The sequence below is a fragment of the Pituophis catenifer genome, unplaced genomic scaffold (genome assembly GCF_029215685.1).
Source record: "Pituophis catenifer annectens isolate HBS135680 unplaced genomic scaffold, rPitCat1.0.hap2 SCAF_10, whole genome shotgun sequence".
Lineage (NCBI taxonomy): Eukaryota > Metazoa > Chordata > Lepidosauria > Squamata > Colubridae > Pituophis > Pituophis catenifer.
In genome coordinates this window covers 12,518,890-12,540,121 of record NW_027256890.1, presented here as the reverse complement: position 1 = coordinate 12,540,121, position 21,232 = coordinate 12,518,890, and the positions used below count along the sequence as shown (strand labels likewise).

Below are 21,232 nucleotides of genomic sequence, written 5' to 3'. Positions count from 1 at the left end.
GCATGCTTTCCATTTCTACTTGGGAGGGGCCTCTGCTTGTTGTTGTTCATTTTTTCGCTCTTGTTGGGTTTGCGTCCTTCAGGAAGGTGAGGTACGGTACCGTTACATTTCTCCAACCTGTTGCTTTCCAAAAGGGTAGGCCTCAACTCTCAGACTCCCCCAGCCTTTGTGTCCATTGGCGAGACTTCTGGAGTTGACCTCCACCCTTTGGGAAGTGCCCGGGGAAGATTGGAGAAGGTTGACCTCCATGATCATCTCTTTTTGGTGCCTTCAAGTATTTCTGGGCGAGGTATCTTTGGCCTGTTCATGTTTCTTCCTGCTTTTTTCCCTCAGGTTATTATTCCTGCTACGTCACCCCTTCCTTTGAGAAGAACCATCTCTATCCCACCTTCTCCTCCACCGCAGATCCTTCCTAAAGATGTCTCCAAGACCGCTTCTGTCAACGCCACTCTTGGCTCTTCTCTTCCATCTTCTCCTCCTCCGCCACCACCTCCCTTGCCCTTGCCCGCATCGCCACATATCTCTCAGCCGCACTATGTGCCATCCGTCCATCCGACTCAGCCTCCCGTCCCGTGGGAAATGCTGTTGGAAGAAGTTTCCTCCCAGCATACACCAAGTCCCACGCGGCCTACCACAGCGGCTCTTTCCTCCAAAGGCTCCGTGTCGGTTAGCTGTCAAACAGAAGAGGCTCCCTCCTTCCCACCACCACAGAAGGCACGGTCTCACTTTGATGTTCTCCTGCTTCCTGAACAACTTCACAACTCTGGCCAGAAAGGTCGCAAAACAGGGCGAAAACTCCCTCGAGAAATGTCTCAACTTCAGCGCAGAAATTTTGGGCACCCTTGCGGCCGTTAAGTCCAGGAACACCTACCGTGTCTAAATTTCTTTTTAAGTCTTATTTTCTTTTAGACTTGAAAATAAGCACTTGGGCTTATTTTTGAGGCGATCTTACTTTTTTTGGGGGGTGCAGCAGGCCAGACTCGGTGAGCTGGATGCGCTGTGGACGCACCGTCGCCTCCATTCCGAACCTTCAGCGTTCGACATGGAGGTTGTTTGGCGAACGGGAGGCAAATGGGGAGGGGGAATTTTCCTGCCTGCCGTCCTTCCCTCAGTCTGTTCTGAGCTTGAGGAATAGATGACAGGCAGGAAAATTCCCCCTCCCCATTTGCCTCCCCTTCGCCAAAAAGCTTCCCGCGAGCCTCCCAAAAAGAGGGAAAAAGCAAAGCAGATGGCCGCGGAGCTGCCAGCTTCAGGGAAGCGGCCCAAGAAGCAGAAGCGCTGCGCCCAGAAAGAGAAGGGCAAAAGCGGTATTTACGCTGCCCCAAAGGGTCTGCGGGCTGTAACCAGACAGTTGCCCCCCCCCAGCTCATCCCCTGGGTTTATTTTCAGGGTAGGGGTAATTTTAGGCCTACCCTCCAAAAATTAGGTAAAGGTTCCTCTCACACATATGTGAGGGAATGGGGATTTTGCAGTATCCTTCCCCTGGAGTAGGATGGGAAGGGAGGTTTTGCAGTATCCTTCCCCTGCCACACCCACCAAGCCACACCATGCCCACCAAGCCACGCCCACATAACGTAATTAAAAAAAAATTGGATTTTACCACTGTGCCGTTGTAACTGAGCAGTCACTAAATGAGCTGTCGAGGACTAACTTGCATTTTAGATGCAGAATTAGATCCAGGTTTTTACACTTAAGAATCCCCCCTTCCCTCCCTCCCCTTTTTTTAAAAAAAAAACATGACTTTAAATCAGAAGTTTCTTAAAATTCAACCATCCAGCCAGCTTTTTTTTTTTGTAACGGATGCATCCTTGCTCGTCTCATTCTGAATTCTGCTTTTTCAGGTCCTTCCTATCCCATCTTTGGATCACCTCCTTGCTACTCGCCCACCTACTCCCGAGAAGGCAGGATCTTTGATTTAATTCCTGCTTCGGCATGTTGAGTGGAAAAAAAATAAATAAATGTCTTTGACCCCGTATGTGGATCTTGCATGGAGTTGCGAGGGGTTAGTTAGTTTGCTGGGTTTTTCCTAAGACTTTGTTTCGTTGCGAGCTTAAAAAGAAACGGCGGTCGGCTTTTTAAACCTTGCATGAATTTGGAGGTCTTGCGGCATGATTGTCTTTGAGGCTCGCAGAGAAATTTGGGGCTGGAGAAACGCCGAGAAGGCAACTGACATTCAGCAACGAGCTAGTAAAAATTCAAATTATATGCCGTGTGCACTTAAATTGCTAGCCACGGGTGAGAAGCGAATTCTAAATGACTCTAAAAGTTATTTATAAGCCTACAAAAGTTACTAGGAGCCCTGGTGGCGCTGTGGTGAGAACGCAGCATTGCAGGCTAATTCTGCTGAAACGCCGAGCGCCAGCAGTTCGATTCTCACCGGCTCTCAAGGTTGGACACGGCCTTCCATCCTTCTGTAAAATGTCTCGCTGGAACGGCGTCCATTTCGGGCGCGACTCTGTATTCCAAACTTCGACAACGCTATTCCAAAAATAGATATATATTTTTTTAAAACACTCGAATTTAAAGCGGTTCCTTTCTCTAGCCCTCTTTTCAATGTTGCTGTGTGTTGTGGTTTGGATGAGTAGAACTGCCGAGGAGGGCCTTGCGGTGTGGAAGTGCTCTGAACCTCGTCCGTGCTTGCAAAATGCTTAGAGCGTGTGGGCCCTTTTCTTGGAAAAATTGTGACACAGTTTTTTTTTTTTTTTAAATAACCGCCCCTTCCTATCTATTCTCAAGTGTGTGACCCTTTGCTAGCTTCTGCAGTTGCATCAACCGTTCCAGGACCCGCGAATGGAAATTCCAAACAGTATTGTAATCTAGGCTTCCTGAGTCATTAAAACAGCCGAGTAGTCCCAAAAACCTCTTTTATTGCGACAGCTGTGAATTACGTTCATTCACAGCTGAGTCCCAATTAGTTGCAAGAAGTCCTTCAGGGAGAAGTCCCTTCGGGATAATCACCAGCCTTTATCTCCCTTGACACGCTGCCAAAGACCTACTTGGCAAAGCCCCACGGAATCCAGAATCAAACAGAGATGCCGACTGGGAACAGAATTAACAACGTTGCTTTCCTGCAAAGGGCCCACGTGCCTTTGCTCCTCTTTTAAGCCTTATGGGGAGGGGGGCAATCATCTCCAGGCCTTACTCTGGAGTTGTCCCTTTAGCTTTAACTCTTCTTTCCTTCTGGCAGCTCTGCGCATGGGCGCACTAGGAACAGGCTCCTCCTGTTTCTCTGCTGTCCGACTCTGGAGGCTCCTGAGTCCGCGCATAACTCCCAGATGGCCCTGCTCCATCTCTGCCTCCGATGCAGAGCCCTCGTCCGGGCCTTCCCCAGACTCCGGGACTGGCCCATGTTCCTCCCCAGCCTCTTCACTGTCCGATTCCGCAGGCTGCTGGCGGACCACAACAAACAGCTTGCTTTGATGTTCCAACGGATAGAAGGACGTTGAGGTTGTGGTTTTTGTGTCTGATCATTCTGTGCTTGCGTCTCTCCTTTAGTTTATGTCCCAGGGGAAAGGAGCTGGCAGCTATCCGTCCACCACCCCTCCAAAACCTGGCAGCCAGTTGGACAGCATGCTTGGAAGCCTCCAGTCTGACCTGAACAAACTTGGAGTAGCTACGGTCGCCAAAGGCGTCTGCGGAGCTTGCAAGAAGCCAATTGCCGGGCAGGTAAGCCTCAAGGAGGGAACTTCAGTTCTTAACCGTTGACAACTAGTTTGGTGTTATGGTGAAGGGGTTGGAGGAGAAACCAGGAGTCTGTGAATTCTAGTACTGCTTTCGGCATGAAAGCTGCCTGGGTGAGTTTGGGACCATCGCCAGGAGATGGTGAGTTCTAGTTCCACCTTAGGCATGAAAGCCCTCTTGGTGACTTTAGGTCAATCACCAGGAGATGGTGAATTCTAGTCCTGCCTTAGGCATGAAAACTGGCTGGGTGACTTTGGGTCAATCACTAGGAGATGGTGAGTTCTAGTTCCAGCTTACGCGTGAAAGCTGCCTGGTTGACTTTGGGTCAATCACCAGGAGATGGTGAGTTCTAGTCCTGCCTTAGGCATGGAAGCTGGCTGGGTGACTTTGGGTCAATCACTAGGAGATGGTGAGTTCTAGTTCCAGCTTAAGCGTGAAAGCTGTCTGGGTGACTTTGGGCCAATCATCAGGAAATGGTGAGTTCTAGTGCTGCCTTAGGCATGAAAACTGGCTGGGTGACTTTGGGTCAATCACTAGGAGATGGTGAGTTCTAGTTCCATCTTAAGCGTGAAAGCTGTCTGGGTGACTTTGGGCCAATCACCAGGAGATGGTGAATTCTAGTCCTGCCTTAGGCATGAAAACTGGCTGGGTGACTTTGGGTCAATCACTAGGAGATGGTGAGTTCTAGTCCCATCTTCAGCATGACCAGCTACCTGGGTGGCTTTGAGCCAGTCCCTCTCTCTCACTCTCAGCCCAAGCCCCTCCCACCCCCAATGGCGCCATTGCTGTGAAAATAGAAGGTGAAAGGATTATGTGCGCCACCTTGTGGTGGGAGGCAAGTAAACACAAATGTTAAAAAGATCAGAGAGAGCTATTAAAATCATGCAGATAAATGCAGTTATGGAAGTGCATTTCCATAGTGCGCTATAGAAGAACCTAGAGAAAACTCTCTCTATGTCCTAGCAAGGGGTCCTAGCATGAGCCCCTCCAGAGCTTCTCTCTGGCCCATGAAGGACATTTCTTTTTTGGGATGATATAGACAATTCATAATTTTCTTCCCAATCCAGGCCAGGTGCTATTCCATTTCTAAGAATGTCCCAAAGGTGCATTATTATTATTATTTTTTTCAAGAGGCAGCTGGACTTCCTTGGATTTTTTTTCTTTGAAGGCGTTTCGCTTCTCGTCCCGAGAAGCTTCTTCAGTTCTCAGTTCAGGATTCTTCCTGTTAGAACTGAAGAAGCTTCTTGGAGGAGAAGCGAAACCTCTTCAAAAGAAAAACCAGTCCAGTTGCCTCTCCAAAAAGCACCTTTGGGGCAATCCTGGATGATGGAGAATTTCCAAAGACTGTCAGCTTTGGAAGCCCTATTAACCCCGGAAGCTTCCACGCTGCCACCTTCAAATAATAATAATAATAATAATAATAATAATAATAATAATAATAATAATAATAATAATAATAATAATAATAATAATAATAATTTTATTTCTATACCGCCCTTCTCCCAAAGGACTCAGGGCAGTGTACAGCCTATTTAAAAACACAAGACAAACATCAATTTAAAATTTAAAATTATTAAATAAATTTGGCTCCGTTTAAAACCCCAGAAATGTAAAATACCCCAATTTAAAATTATCATGTCGATAGCCCGGCCTGGCAGAACAACAGGGTCTTCCATGCACAGCGAAATGTGCAAATGAAAGATTTTGAGTTTTTAATTGGAGTTGGGTTGTTCTGGAACGCTGACATAGACATTTCTAAGAACGTTTCTTTTTCTCCTCGGCGCTGAGCTCTGCCCGGCGTGTGATGTCCCAACGAGATGCCTTCAGCCGGAAGGTGGAACATTTCCTAGAGTCAGGATTGTCCTCCTTCTTCTCCCACCCCTAGGTAGTCACAGCCATGGGGAAGACGTGGCACCCCGAGCATTTCGTTTGCACCCACTGCCAGGAGGAGATCGGCTCCCGCAACTTCTTCGAGCGCGACGGCCAGCCTTACTGCGAGAGAGATTACCACAACCTCTTTTCCCCTCGCTGTTACTACTGCAACGGTCCCATCCTGGATGTAAGTCCCCTGAGATGTGACGACTTACTATGAAACTCGTTTTTTTTCCTAATCTGTTTCCTCTAGAGCAGGGGTCTGCAACTTTAAAACACTCCAAGCGCTATTTGTACCTGTTTCCCACAGAAAAGAAAACACCGGGAGCCACAAAACCTACCGGGGATCGAAAAGCTCAATAAATCGTGTGCCGGTGGGAGTGGGGAAGGGAAGGTTGTGTGGGGATAAAATGGTTGTCCAATTTTCAATAAAATTAAAAGATAGATAAATGTATTAATAGAGAAGTAATAAAAGCGGGGGAAATATTATAATAAAGGAAATGATAATATTAAGATACGATAAATATTGGAGGAGCAAAAAGGTGATACAAAAGATGTATTCAGAAGATATATTGAATTTATTTATTTATTTATTTTTCAAATTTCTATACCGCCCTTCTCCTTTCGGACTCAGGGTGGTGAACAGCCAAGTAAAACACTTTATATACAAAAGTTAAAATAGATTTAAAATAATTAAATAATTTGGCCCATAACTAAAACATTTCAATTTAAAACCAATTTCAAATTTTAAAAACCCCATCATAAAATCAGGAATGATTGATTATGTATTGTTTGTTTGTTTGTTTGTTTATAAAATAAAAAAAAAACTTTTTGAATAAAAATAAATAAATAAATAAATCGTGTGCCGGGGTGTCGCACGTTGGCAGTTGCGACACACGTTTTGAGCGACCAAGAGCCCCAGCAGAGGGATGAAAGAGCCACATGCGGCTCCAGAGTCCCGGGTTGCTGACCCCTGCCCTAGGATCATGTGATCATCTTCACAGGGGGCTTCGAACAAGCTAACTCAACGGGCAAGGCCCATTTCACTTAATGACCGTATGATTTGCTTTAAAGGCTGCCATGATTCGCGTAACGGCAGTGGGGGGGGGAGAAAAGTAAAAAATCCGTCGCGATGATTCGCTTAGCAACCTCCTCGCTTAGCAATGGAAGCTCCGTTCCCAGTTGCGATCGTTTAAGTCGAGGACCCACCTGAAATCCCTCAGGCTGTCGATCAGGCTGGACGAGTAAATTCCACACGTGGAATTCCACAGTCTCCGAATAGTGACCAGGTTGGATGGTGGACGATGGGCTTATATTCATCGTTTGTGTGGTTTTTTTTTCCTTCGCAGAAAGTGGTGACGGCTTTGGACAGGACATGGCACCCCGAGCACTTCTTCTGCGCGCAGTGTGGAGCCTTCTTTGGCCCTGAAGGTATGGATCCTTGAAGATGGTCATCTGAGAACTTGTAGAATAGAATAGAATAGAATAGAACAGGGGTGGACAACTGTGGCCCTTTTACAACCTGTGGACTTCAACTCCCAGAATTCCTGAGACAGCTCAGGAATTCTGGGAGTTGAAGTCCACAGCCAAGCTGGCTCAGGAATTCTGGGAGTTGAAGTCCACAGCCAAGCTGGCTCAGGAATTCTGGGAGTTGAAGTCCACAGCCAAGCTGGCTCAGGAATTCTGAGAGTTGAAGTCCACAGCCAAGCTGTCTCAGGAATTCTGGGAGTTGAAATCCACAGCCAAGCTGGCTCAGGAATTCTGGGAGTTGAAGTCCACAGCCAAGCTGGCTCAGGAATTCTGGGAGTTGAAGTCCACAGCCAAGCTGGCTCAGGAATTCTGGGAGTTGAAGTCCACAGCCAAGCTGGCTCAGGAATTCTGGGAGTTGAAGTCCACAGCCAAGCTGGCTCAGGAATTCTGGGAGTTGAAGTCCACAGGTTGTAAAAGGGCCGCAGTTGCCCACCCCTGGAATAGAATAACAAGAGTTGGAAGGGACGTTGGAGGTCTTCTAGTCCAACCCCCTGCCTAGGCGGGAAACCCTACACCACATTGTTCACGTGTGTACAATGATATTCAATTTCATTGTACGCATGTTGTGCGTTGACAATAAAGGTTTGATTCAGCGGTTCGAATCCCCAGCGCCGCGTAACGGGGTGAGCTCCCGTGACTTGTCCCAGCTTCTGCCAACCTAGCAGTTCAAAAGTACGTAAAAAAATTCAAGTAGAAAAAGAGGGGCCACCTTTGGTGGGAAGGGAACAGCGTTCCGTGCGCCTTTGGTGTTGAGTCATGCCGGCCACATGACCACGGAGACGTCTTCGGACAGCGCTGGCTCTTCGGCTTTGAAACGGAGATGAGCAGCGCCCCCTAGAGTCGGGAACGACCAGCACAGTTGCGCGAGGGGAACCTTTACCTTTTACCTTATATTATTCTGCTCTTTCAACCGATTAACCAGGATTCTCTTCCGTTTGGCTCCTAGGCTTCCATGAGAAAGACGGCAAAGCCTATTGCCGTAAAGATTACTTCGATATGTTCGCGCCCAAATGTGGCGGCTGTGCCCGGGCCATCTTGGAGAACTATATCTCGGCCTTGAACACCCTCTGGCACCCCGAGTGTTTCGTCTGCCGGGTAAGGGACCCCGCGATTCTTTCCATTTTCCACGGTAACATTTCCAACGTTTTTGAAGAAGACGATTTCTCCGGTTTAAAGACGGAGACTAAAGTAATATAGGTAGTCCCCGACTTTGTTTAGTGACCATTGAAAGTTACAACGGCACTGAAAAAAAGGGACTTATGGCAACGCCCATCCAGCAACCGGGAAGAGAACCCCTTGCTAAAATTTCGTACTCCTTGTTTTCCTTGCCAGGAATGCTTCACCCCGTTCATCAATGGCAGCTTCTTCGAACACGACGGGCAGCCCTACTGCGAAGTGCATTACCACGAACGCCGCGGCTCGCTCTGCTCCGGATGCCAGAAGCCCATCACGGGCCGCTGCATCACCGCCATGGCTAAGAAATTTCACCCGGAACACTTCGTCTGCGCCTTCTGTCTCAAGCAACTCAACAAGGGAACCTTCAAAGAGCAGAACGACAAGCCTTACTGCCAGAACTGCTTCCTGAAACTCTTCTGCTGAGGCTCACCTCACCATCCGTGGTGTCTCCTGCCAGGAAACCCTCGCCTTATTTTGCGGCGGGTCGTCCCGCGTCCAGCAACTTGAGCGGGTTGATGTAGGAGATGAGGAAGAAGAGGAATTGTGTGTGTGTGTGTGTTGTGTGAATGTGAATGAGATGCTCGCGGCTGCTCTGGGAAGGTGGATGATCATCCAGAGAAAAGAGGCACAAGGGACTTACGGAGGTTGGATCTACTCCAGCTTCTCCTCCGTTGGAGAACAGGGGAACCAGACTTCCCTGCATTCTGAGCCAGCTTTGTTTTGGGATTTGGGGAACTCTGGTTCCATGACGTCGGCATGCTAAGATGCCAAGGTTTTGGAAGATGCCCAACTCCGAAGAGATAGTTGAGTAGGAAGATGGGTCTTCATGACATCTGAGAGCCAAGAAGGACGGTTGGGGTGGGTTTGGTGGACACAGAATTAGTCATAAAATGAAGCAAAATTCACTTCCCGAATGTCCCACTTAGCTACACGGGGCTCAATTGCGGTCGTAAGTCGAGGACTACCTGTACTTACAACGGTTGCAGCTTCCCGGGGTCATCTGAATGCCTCTTGCAACCTTCCCAGCCGGTTTCGGGCAAGCAAATTCAAAGGGCGAAGCCGGATTCACTTAACAACTGAATGACTCACTTAACAACCAGGGCAAAATAGTTGTAAAATTGGCTGCCTTGCTGGAGCAATAGAAATCCCGATCTTAATTCTCGTCGTCAGTCGAGGAGTTCTGTTATATTTTGTGGTTGCACCCGAGAGAAGGGAGAAGCGTAAAAAACCACGAATTTTGACTTTTTTCGTTTTTTTTGCCTTTTTGATTCTTCTCCAGCCCGTCTCTTGTGCCTGTGTAAGATTCTCCCCAGACAGACAGAACCTTCTGAGCAATAATTTCAAAACCTTTTATATCGACGTAACAATTTCATAAAACCTTTGGTGTTCTGCTCGAGCCTTTTTTTTCCCCCTTCTGGGGTATTTTTGATTGTGAGATAACACAACTTTTTTGCTATTCAGCCGAATGCTGTGTGTTTGGGTGAGGAATGTGGCGTGTTTTTTTTTTTTTACACTGGGCTTTGAACGCATAACAAAACGAGAAAAAAAAAAAAGCTTTTAAATCTCTTATATGGAAATTTTAGTTTTATGAACAATTTTTCGACGGATGCTTTTTATAAGTATCTGGGTTTTTTTCCCCGGGCAGGACCCTAATCTTTGTTAGTTTCCTGTCTTGATGATCCTTGACGCTTTCTTAAAACCAACTATTAATTATATATAAATATATATATATATATAAATCCTTTTTTTAAAAAATAGGGGGGGTGTCGGAGAACTGGAGGAATCTATTAGGAGTGTGTGTGTATATTTCCTTTCCTTTTTTTCTTTTTCCTTCTCTTTTTGCTTATTAAGTAGTTTTGTACGGATCAGGGTTCAACTGGAATGGATTTTGTAAAAACAAGCCAAGACGAGAGAAAGACTTGTTCGTCTTGCCTTCTCCTGGATTTTCAAAAGAGCCTTAAGTCAGGGGTGGGCTTCAAAAATTTTAGCAAGGGGTTCTCTGCCCCGTTGCTGGGTGGGAGTGGCCATGGTGGGCGTGGCCTAGTCGGCCTCCTGCACCACAGTGCGGGGGGGGGTTGCCCTCCCTGGGCTCCGGAGGCTTTTCTTGAGCCTCCGGGAGGGCGAAAACGGCCTCCCCAGGCTCTGAAGGCCAGAAACAGCCCCGTTTCCGGCCTTCCTGAACTTCCGGTACACCTGTTTTTCGCCCTACCTGAGCCTCCATGCCCACCCTGCACATACCTGCATCCAAAATGGGTCGCGTGGGGACTCCTGGGAGGGGCGGGGCGGGATGGGGTGGGCGGAGCCAGCCAGGAGTGGGATTTGAAGGTTCTCCAAACTGCACAGAATCTTAGCTAGAGGTTCTCCCGAACCCCCAGCGGCCGACCCTTGCCTTAAGTTCACTTAAAAAGCACACCTATTAAGATATTTACTTTTAAGTTCCGATGCTTGTTTCAGATGTTGCTGTTGGGGTGTGGTTTGCCACGTAGATTTTTACCCTTTGACAGATAGAATTTTTCATTCCTTTTTGCCTCACTGGTTCGGGGTCCCGGATGATAAGAGACAAGCTACGAGGGGGGTGGGTGGTGGTGTCTCCTTTTAGGATCAAACTGGCGATATCCTCTCCCACCTACTGCGGAAATCGGTTGCTGCTGGGAAAAATGTCCTGCGCTGTTCCATGCAGCCGAGTCTTCAATGCATTTTTGCATGGATTCTCCGATTATTATTTTTTTTTTAGGGAGAAAGGTTTTTCAAAACCTGAGAGGTGGTCGGTGGTTAAGATGCTGGGGTTTGTCAGCTGCAAAAACCGGCAGCCCGTGTTCGAGACCCGAGCGCCGCACGACGGGGCGAGCTCCCATCCTCGCCTCTGCTCCTGTCCACCTAGCAGTACGAAAGCATGCAAGCGCGAGTAGATCAATAGGTACCACTTCGGTGGGAAGATAACAGCGCTACCGTGACGTCATGCTGGCCGCACGACGGCGGAAAGGTCTTCGGACAGCGCTGGCTTCAACGGCCTTGAAACGGGGAGGAGCAGCGCCCCCTAGAGTCGGCAACGATTAGCAGAATAAAATCTGCAGGGATTCCACTACCGTTCCTTTCCTTTATTATTATTATTTTTCCAAAGCCTGAATTTGGACTGAAGGTTCTTTCAAAATCCCGGCTGTTTTATTTTGCTTTCAACATGAGAATAGTTTGATCTGTTAGGACAAAAAAAAAAAAAAAAAATATGTGCCTTTTCCCTCGTTTTCTGTGCTTTTTAAAGAACATTTCCCATCTTTTTGAGGTGGACTATCCTAAGTTACTGTAGCTTTGGCAATAGAGGCATTTTTTTTTTTGTTAAAAAATTCCTGTGCTTCACTCCCTTTAAAAAAAAAAACACAACCATAACTCTTTAAGTGCCTCAAAATGAAGTGGCTCTTGATGAAAACTTCAGCTTTTGTGCTCAGGAAGAGAAGGAGAGGTTTTCCTGTGGAATTATATATTTCTCTCCCCCCCCCCTCTCCATTTTCTGTATTCCTTTTTTTGCAATGTGTTTTTTTTCCCCCAAAAAGTCCCTGTGATGATGCTAAATAAAAGATTTGGAAGTCAGGCATGGGTGTCGTTTGTGGCTTAGACTGTGCTTGCGTCTGTGTGTGGGGATAAAAACGGAACGCACAAATTTATTTATTTATTTATTTATTGGTTCGATTTATATGCCGCCCTTCTCCAGAGACTCAGGGCGGCTTACAATGCGTTAAGCAATAAATGAGGAGGGGGGGTGGCAGAGCTGTGGTGAAATTCACTTTTTTTTTTTTTACTACCGGTTCTGTGGTGTGGTGTGGCTTCGTGGGTGTGGCAGGGGAAGGATATTGCAAAATCTCCATTCCCACCCCACTCCTGGGAGGAAGGATATTGCAAAATCCCCATTCCCACCCTACTCCTGGGGGAAAGATATTGCAAAGTCTCCATTCCCACCCCACTCCAGGGGGAAAGGATACTGCAAAATCCCCATTCCCACCCCACTCCTGGGGGAAAGGATACTGCAAAATGCCCATTCCCTCCCCATTCCTGGGGGGAAGGATACTGCAAAATCCCCATTCCCACCTCACTCCTGGAGGGAAGGATATTGCAAAATTTCCATTCCCACCTCACTCCTGGAGGGAAGGATACTGCAAAATTTCCATTCCCTCCCCACTCCTGGGGGGAAGGATATTGCAAAATCCCCATTCCCACCCCACTCCTGGGGGAAGGATACTGCAAAATCCCCATTCCCACCCCACTCCTGGGGGAAAGGATACTGCAAAATCTCCATTCCCTCCCCACTCCTGGGGGAAGGATACTGCAAAATCTCCATTCCCACCCCACTCCTGGGGGAAAGGATACTGCAAAGTCTTCATTCCCAGTCCCACTCCAGGGGGAAAGGATACTGCAAAATCCCCATTCCCTCCCCACTCCTGGGGGAAAGGATACTGCAAAATCTCCATTCCCACCCCACTCCTGGGGGGAAGGATACTGCAAAATCTCCATTCCCACCCCACTCCTGGGGGGAAGGATACTGCAAAATCCCCATTCCCTCCCCACTCCTGGGGGAAAGGATACTGCAAAATCTCCATTCCCACCCCACTCCTGGGGGAAGGATACTGCAAAATCCCCATTCCCTCCCCACTCCTGGGGGAAAAATATTGCAAAATCCCCATTCCCACCCCACTCCTGGGGGAAAGATATTGCAAAATCCCCATTCCCACCCCACTTCAGGGGGAAGGGTACTGCAAAATCTCCATTCCCACCCCACTCTGGGGGCCAGCCAGATGTGATAAAGCTGCTAAACTCCAGACCAGCTGTAGGACAGCTGTAAAAAAAAAAAAAGGAAATTTCATTTTAATGTGTTGCCCGATTAGCCTGCATTGAAAGCGACAGTAAAAGTTATCTTAAAGTCCTTTAAAAAAAAAAAAAAAAAATCACAGAACCCTTCCTTTGAGTGACCGTCCCAACCATCCTATCAGACCCGAGGGGCGGACCTTACCTCGCGCCTCCATTTTCCTGTCTCCTCCTCTTCTTTCACGGCTCGCCCAATCCGTGGAAGGAAAAGGCGGGGCCCTCCAGAGGCCGCCCCGCTGATTGGTCGCCGCGTCCTGGGTATAAAAGGCAGCGGCGGGACTCCCGCCACTCCTTTTCTTCTCGTGGCCTCGTGAGGTAAGTCCGCGCTGCGAGGCTACGCGAGCGGCTGGCTTGCTTTGCGGCCTACCTCGGCCGGCCCTGATTTTTTCCCCCCCTTCTTTCTTTTTTTCTCTTCTCCAGAGAAACGCCGCTGTCTTTAAACCGCCGCCCCGCCGTGCGATCCTTGGGACACCGCGATGCCCAGGGAAGACCGAGCCACGTGGAAGTCCAACTACTTCCTCAAGATCATCGTGAGTCTCCAGGGCGAGGGCGCTCCTGAGCATGTGCAGAGTGCCTGGCTGGGGAAGGGGGGGGCAACTGTGTCTCCGTCTCTCTCTCTTGTTAGGATCAGCCAAGGAGGAAAACCAAGAGAAAAAGACTTTTTTTTTTTTGTAGAAATGGAATTTTATTCCATTTTCATTTTAAAATTGTATTTTATTCCAATTTCCTTTAAAATGGCTTTTATCAAAAAAATTTTTTTTAGTAATAATTTGTTTCTGGAATTTTGCGCTTTGATATTATCCCCAATCAAAGAAAGAAAAGGGGAAAAAATAAATAAAAAGGAATAAAATGGTATGTAGATGAAATGGTATATATAAAATAAAAAACAAATACATTATACATTATAGATAAAATAAAAATGGTATAGATAAAAAGTAAAACTGTCTACATTGGCTCTTCCGCCAATTAAACTGATCCGTTTGGGGGTACACTGGTATAATTTTAAATCGTTTTTTAATTGGGTTACTGATTTTAATTTGGTATTGTATTGTGATTTGTATTGAAGTTGTCATTTTGTAAGCCGCCTTGAGTCCCTAGGGAGAAAGGCGGCATATAAATCGCAATCAATCAATCAATCAATAAATAAATAAATAAATAAATAAATAAAATGAATAAAATGAATAAAAATAAAATGGTATAGATAAATAAAATATAAGAAAGCTGGTATAGAGAAATAAAAAAATAAAATGGGGTAGGTAAAATAGATATAAAATTTTAAAATGGTATGGATAGAAAGTAAAACTATATATAAAATGAATAAAAATAAAATGGTATAGATAAATAGAATATAAGAAAGCTGGTATAGAGAAATAAAAAAATAAAATGGTGTAGATAAAATAGATATAAAATTTAAAAATGGTATGGATAAAAAATAAAACGGCATAGATAAAATAAATTTTAAAAAATGGTATCAATAAAAATGGTGTCTGTACAAAATAAATTTAAAAGATAGTATATTATAAAATGGTATATACACTGCTCAAAAAAAATAAAGGGAACAGAAGCAGAGGACATCCGAGATCTGAATGAATGAAATAGCCTTATTAAATACTTTGTTCGTTACAGTAGTTTTGTGTTCCCTTTAGTTGTTTGAACAGTGTATAAACTACTGTATGTAATGAACAAAGTATTTAATAAGGCTATTTCATTCAGATCTCGGATGTCTTCTGCTTGTGTTCCCTTTATTTTTTTGAGCAGTATATATTAAAAATAAAATTAAAATGATATATAAAATGATGGAATAAATAAAATAAAGATGGCAGATTATCAAACGGTATATATAAAATAAAAAAAAACGGTATATAGAAACCAAGAAATAAAATAGTATATAGTAATACTAATACCAACAATAATAATGACACATTGTGGATTATCCATTAGGCCATATCGGATGCAAAGGACAAAATACAGAACTGTATTGTCACCTTACGTTAGAGGAGCGTAAAACAAAAAATCGAATAGAAGAAAATGCAAATTGTATTTTTGTGGGGCATCCCTACAATTTCCTCCTTTTTCCTGATCTGGAATAATGCCATTACACCCTTCTCCCTCCAGGAATAAAAGAGATTGAAGGGATTGGAGTATGTCAATTCCCTTTGAAGTTTGCCTACTTGTTTGAATAATGATAACCCAAAATCCTCGTTTTATTCCTTCAGCAACTCCTGGACGATTATCCAAAATGTTTCATCGTGGGAGCGGACAATGTCGGCTCCAAGCAGATGCAGCAAATCCGGATGTCCCTGCGTGGGAAGGCCGTTGTCCTCATGGGGAAGAATACCATGATGCGTAAAGCCATCCGAGGCCATCTGGAAAACAACCCTGCTCTGGAAAAGTTAGTACTCCAAAGCTTCCGGGGCTCTCAAGTGTTCTAGAGCAGTGGTTCTCAACCTTTCCTTCAGGTAGAATCTTAGCTTAGAATCAAGATCAGAGGAAGTATTAGTACCGCTTTATAAAACCTTAATAAGGCCACACCTGCAACCAGTTTTGCTCACAGTACGACAAAAAAAAAAAAGAGGTTGAGACTTTGGAAAAAGTTCAGAGAAGAGCAACTAAGATGATCAAAGGGCCTGGAGATTAAAATAGATGAAGAACGGTTTGCAGGAACTGGGTATGGCTAGTCTAGAGAAAAGAAGGACTAGGGATGACATGATAGCAGTGTTCCAGTATCTGAGGGGCTGCCACAAAGGAGAGGGAGGGGAGTCCAATTTATTTGCCAAAGTACTTGAAGTCAAGACAAGAAGCAACGGATGGAAACTCATCAAGGAGAGAAGCAACCTGGAATTAAGGAGAAACTTCCTAACAGTGAGGACAATTAACCAGTGGAACATCTTGCCACCAGAAGTTGTGGGTGCTTCATCACTGGAGGTTTCTAAGAAGAGACTGGACAGCCACTTCTCTGTGATGGTATAGGATCTTCTGCTTGAGCGGGGGGCTGGACTAGAAGACCTCCAAGGTCCCTTCCAGCTTTATTCACCATGGACCCCTTTTAAATATCTTCAGGGACCCCCGAGAGTTAAGCTCAAGATTTAAAGCACTAAACTGCATCAATCTCCCGGTGTGTGTGTGTGTGTTGAGGATTACAGGTAGAGAAACACTGTTTTAGAGGAATTCTTCCATGTGTCAAAACAGAATAAGATTTGGTTGTGGACAAGGCCCCATAGGATCTTAGCTTTTATTTTCTAAAATAAACACAAGCCAGTCCTTAACACCTGGGGAAAAAAAGTTAAAAGATAAGCTGCCAGACTAAAAACCAGGAGACTTGATTCTAGTCCGCCCTAGGCATAAAAACCGGTTAGGTGACTTCGAGCTACCTTACAGGGTTGTCGTGAGGAAAAGAAAAGAGGAGAAGGGAGTATTAAGTATGCTTGTGGGATTTTTTTTTTTTAAAAAAAATCATTAATTTTCTGCTCACAAAGTAGTTTTGGTCCAGACATAAACTTGACTCGTCTTGTAAGTCTCTTGAGTTTCAGTTCTACGAAATACGGCCAGCCCAGACTTTTTCTGCCAGCCTGTATTGACTTTACCTGAATGAATCACGACATCTTAGTTGCAAAACGAGAATTTCGCAACAGACCTGCCTACCTTTTGACTTCTGGTCCTCTAGCCGAACGAGGTTGCCTTTCCCGAGCTAGTTAAATCCCTCCAAAATTAGCTTTTTCTATTCCGCAAGTGGTTAGCGCACATTATTATTTTTTAAAGTTGCTTGGTTGGAATGATGATAAATAACGCTGGCTGTGTTTTTAGGCTGCTGCCTCACATCCGTGGGAACGTGGGCTTTGTGTTCACCAAGGAGGATCTGACCGAAATCAGGGATATGCTGTTGGCCAACAAGGTAAATGGAAGCTGGGGATAGAAATGTTTCAAGCTGTCAAAGGGTTTCAAGGAACACCCCCAACGAAAGAAGACTCCGAATCTTGACGTTCCTCAAAGTTCCATTTTATTAAGAGATGTCATATTGGCACATCTGGGAAAACCCGAATCTGAAAGCTTCCAGGTTTTCCCCACCCAAAGGAAAGTCCAAGTCCCTGTCAATCACCCACATGTCCATCAAATGGTCCAATCCGTCCCACCGTCCCAGTCACACCCCTCCAGGTGCAGGGCAAGATGGCCTTGACGCTATGAGAAAGGAATGTTATTATGACTACGTATCACCCATGCTCCATACAATCCCCCCTCCCAGTTTCCCACAGTAGTAAATGTGGCAGGCTTAAGATCCAACGAAAAAGATGGCTTCCAGGCCTGACACAGGTATAGCCGAGCTGAGGATGAATATTTGCGGATTCTTTCTCTCCTTCTAGGTGCCAGCTGCTGCCCGGGCTGGAGCAATTGCCCCCTGCGATGTCCTTGTGCCAGCTCAAAACACTGGCCTGGGTCCTGAAAAGACCTCTTTTTTCCAAGCTTTGGGCATCACCACCAAAATCTCCAGAGGCACCATTGAAATCTTGGTGAGTCCTGAGTTAAGAGCCCCTTGCCACGTGTTGGCTAGTGCGATGGGTTACCGGGATGCCCAGCTTTGCTAGAAATTGAGGGACTTGGGAATTCTAGCCCTCCCTTAGTTGTGAGATCTGATTAAAGGGGAACCCAAATCCCAATTCTTCAGTGAGCTGTGTTGACTTTTTAACCTTTCTTCGGACGTTAAGCGAATCACCTGGTCACGTTAAGCTTCTAACTTAGGTTCGTTGTAAGCCCCCCTGAGAAGGTTCCAAAGGGCAATCATGTGATGTATTCCGGTTACCAAGTGCCCCAATTTTGATCACGGGGACACTTCGGGGGTGATAAGTGTGAGGACCTGTTGCAAGTTATCGTAACTTTGAACTGCCATTAAATGATAAACGTAAGTCAAGGTCTCCTGTAGCCAAATTTAGTTTATTGTCATCGCACGAAATTGAATGCCATCTTCAGAGTACATTATAACTATAAAAATAAAACACAAACGTCCATCCTTCACATTCTATACAATTGAACTGAAAACTGATATTGCATTAATATTGCACTATACTAGTAGAATTCAATATAGTTACTGCTCTGGGATAGAAGCTGTTTTTCAGCCTATTTGTCTTTGTTTTTATTGTCCTGTACCGGCTGCCAGATGGTAATAGTTCCAAAAAAGGGTGCCCAGTATGAGATGGATCTTCAAGAATGTTTTGAACTTTCTTAAATTTGGCTTAAGTTTGGTTTTATGTTTGGCTGCATTGTTTATTTACTTACTTGTTGGATCTCTTAAGGCCACCAAACTCCCAAGAATACTGGCTGCTTGCAATTAAGTCAATAAAAACAGATTAAAAACCACGTAGTTGGTTTTTAGACTAAAACAGCAATGCCCAAAGTGCAAAAACTGAGCAGGGGCTCCTCGGCCAGCTTGCCACAGCCAACTCGCCACGGGACAATTCAACAATTTTATTTCGTGGCAAGCTGCCCAATTTTTGTCGTTCACATTTCATTCTGTCCCTCCTATTGCATCCTTCCTTTCATTCTTCTTCTATTTCACCGTTTCTTTGATATTAACTTGTCCCGCGGTGATGGGGTGTGGCCAGTTGGCCGCGAACGAGTTGTCCTAGACCCTCCGTAGCGTGTTGTCAAGATGATAAGGCTTCCTGAAATTGCCCTGTTGTTTTCTGATCCCTCCCTCCCTTTCTCCTTTCTTTAGAGCGACGTGCAGCTGATTAAAACCGGAGACAAAGTGGGCGCCAGCGAAGCCACTCTGCTGAACATGTTGAACATCTCGCCCTTCTCCTTCGGGCTCATCATCCAGCAAGTGTTTGATAACGGCAGCATTTACAACCCGGAAGTTCTGGATATCACCGAGGAAACTTTGCACAAGCGCTTTTTGGAAGTAAGCAAAGGCTCTCACGACTTCGGTGACCCATCCCATCCGTGCCACGGCCCTTGTGAGGGATCAGAACAAAGCAGCTGAGGAAGAGAGTAGGGTGGCGGAGAGAAATTTAGGGAGAGTTTTATCTCCGTTGATTAAATTGATTAAGTAGAAAAATAGGGACCTCCCTTTGGTGGGAAGGGAAGAGCGTTCCGTGCGCCTTTGGTGTTTAGTCATGCTGGCCACATGACCACGGAGACGTCTTCGGACAGCGCTGGCTCTTCGGCTTTGAAACGGAGATGAGCACCGTCCCCTAGAGTCGGGAACGACTAGCATGTATGTGCAAGGGGAACCTTTATGTGTTACTAAGGTGAACCACTAGCAGCTTTTATTTTCAGTTGCTTCTTAAATGTGGAGGTTAGGGGGCCAGACTGAAAGCAGCTGAACGCTGTCCTGAGAATGGGATGTTTGCAACCTGTCTCTTTTGTCCCTTGTAGGGCGTCCGTAACGTAGCCAGCGTGTGCCTGCAGATCGGCTACCCTACTGTGGCCTCCCTGCCCCACTCCATCATCAATGGGTACAAGCGAGTCCTGGCTGTGGCCGTGGAGACAAACTACTCTTTCCCATTAGCTGAAAAGGTAAGGTGGTTTAAGGCAAGGCTCTCCAACTCCCAGTCCTTGGCCTGCCAGAAACCGGTCCACACAAACAAGCAAAGCCCCATCCGTGAGATGCAGGCGGAGCCACACACCCCTCTCCGGTCCACGGGAAACCTCCATGGAACCGGTTCCGGTGGCCCAAAAAAGGTTGGGAGCTGCTGGTTTAAGGGATCTTGACTTTGAACATTAGAAGGATTGGAGTCGTCTTGCTGGCAGGTTTGAGTTTTTTAGGCTCTCAAATCACGAGGCTCTTGTCCCTGAACAAAATTTGTATACACCCCCTGGAAAACCAAACCCACATAACTCCCAAGTGCAGTGAGAAACCTGAGGAATTAAGCCTGCCTCTGTATTTGGGTTATCCCTTGCAGAGAAATTTACTCTTACTTTTGGCAAATATGGTTGCCAAAAGTAACGTGTGCCAAAAGTAACTGTGCTCTTCAGGATAACCTTGCTGCAAAAATGACACAAACTGTTGTACGTTTTGAGGACTTACAAGTCTGTTGAGGCTAGCTTCCAGTCTACTGTTGGCTTTATATTCCTGTCGTGGCCGGCCAGTGGAGCTGGCAGCAGCGGACAGTGAGGAGGTTGGGGAGGAACCAGGAGCCAGTCCTGGAGTCTGGGGAAGGCTCTGGTGAGGGCTCTGCGTTATGCGGACAGGGCCATATGCCAGTTATCAGCTGCCTTCAGAATCGGACATCAGTGAGGCAAACGAACAGCTGGAGCCTGTTCCCAGTGTGTGCATGGGCAGAGTTGCCAGATGAAGGGAAGAGCTAAAGAACAAGGGTCGACTCAGGAGTAAAGCCACAGGTGGACAGTGAAGGGCCCCTCCCAGAGGGAATAAAAGAGGAGCGAAAGGGGAGTGGAGTTTGCAGGAGACAATTAGTTTGCTTAATTGGTTCGTGACTCTCCGAGACTCTTTGCCAAGTTTTGAAGATATCGGCCTGGCAGCTCTCCAAGCCCGATAAGGTCCGTGACTGTCAATTCTCCCTGGAAAGACTTTGCTGGATGTGAATGAGAAGTATTCACAGTCACTTAATATAAAGTTAATAAAAAGGGGGTTTTGTCGGGACAAGGAGTCTGTTTCATGCTCTTGGGGAAGCCTCGGTCAGAACAATTCCTTTGGGCTCAGTTCCATGTCCTTTCAATGTTCTGTGGAAAGTCTGGAAAAGCAGAAAACAGCCAGCTTTGGAAGGATATTTTAACACTTGAAACATGACTGATTTTTTTTTCCCTCCCTGCAGGTGAAGGCCTTCTTGGCTGATCCATCAGCTTTTGCCGCTGCTGCCCCGGCAGTGACCGAAGCAGCTGCTCCTGCTGCAGCAGCTCCGGCCAAAGAAGAGGTCAAGGAAGAATCTGAAGAATCTGATGAGGACATGGGCTTTGGGCTTTTTGACTAACCCACCTGTCCTAGGCCAAGTAGAGTGAAATTCAAAAGAGAGAAATAAAAAGTATACTTCTTTACCACATCCTACGGAAGTGGCCGGTTGAGTTTGTCCGAATTACTTTGCCTGAGTTAGCAGACAACCGCGGTACTATTGGTGTCATTCTGGAGTAGAGTAGTCTTCCTGCTTCATTACATAGGCAAAATTGT

The 21,232-nt window shown here is 46.1% G+C and overlaps 2 protein-coding genes across 2 annotated transcripts in view; both read left to right on the top strand.

The window, feature by feature from the left end:
- The window catches only part of PXN (paxillin), a 74,259-nt gene extending 62,415 nt beyond the window's left edge, over window positions 1–11,844 (top strand). The window contains 6 exon segments of the mRNA XM_070951004.1: window positions 1,842–1,901; window positions 3,496–3,666; window positions 5,567–5,740; window positions 6,903–6,984; window positions 8,030–8,178; window positions 8,416–11,844. Coding sequence (XP_070807105.1) covers window positions 1,842–1,901; window positions 3,496–3,666; window positions 5,567–5,740; window positions 6,903–6,984; window positions 8,030–8,178; window positions 8,416–8,682 — 903 coding nt within the window. The 3' untranslated portion in view covers window positions 8,683–11,844.
- A 1,689-nt stretch (window positions 11,845–13,533) lies between these two features.
- RPLP0 (ribosomal protein lateral stalk subunit P0) lies at window positions 13,534–21,107 on the top strand. The gene is made up of 7 exons (XM_070950271.1): window positions 13,534–13,643; window positions 15,330–15,505; window positions 16,918–17,005; window positions 17,472–17,618; window positions 18,821–19,006; window positions 19,483–19,623; window positions 20,883–21,107. The coding sequence occupies exons 1-7, from the start codon at window positions 13,590–13,592 to the stop codon at window positions 21,036–21,038; spliced, it is 948 nt and encodes a 315-aa protein (XP_070806372.1). The 5' UTR covers window positions 13,534–13,589; the 3' UTR covers window positions 21,039–21,107.
- Window positions 21,108–21,232: the final 125 nt, after the last annotated feature.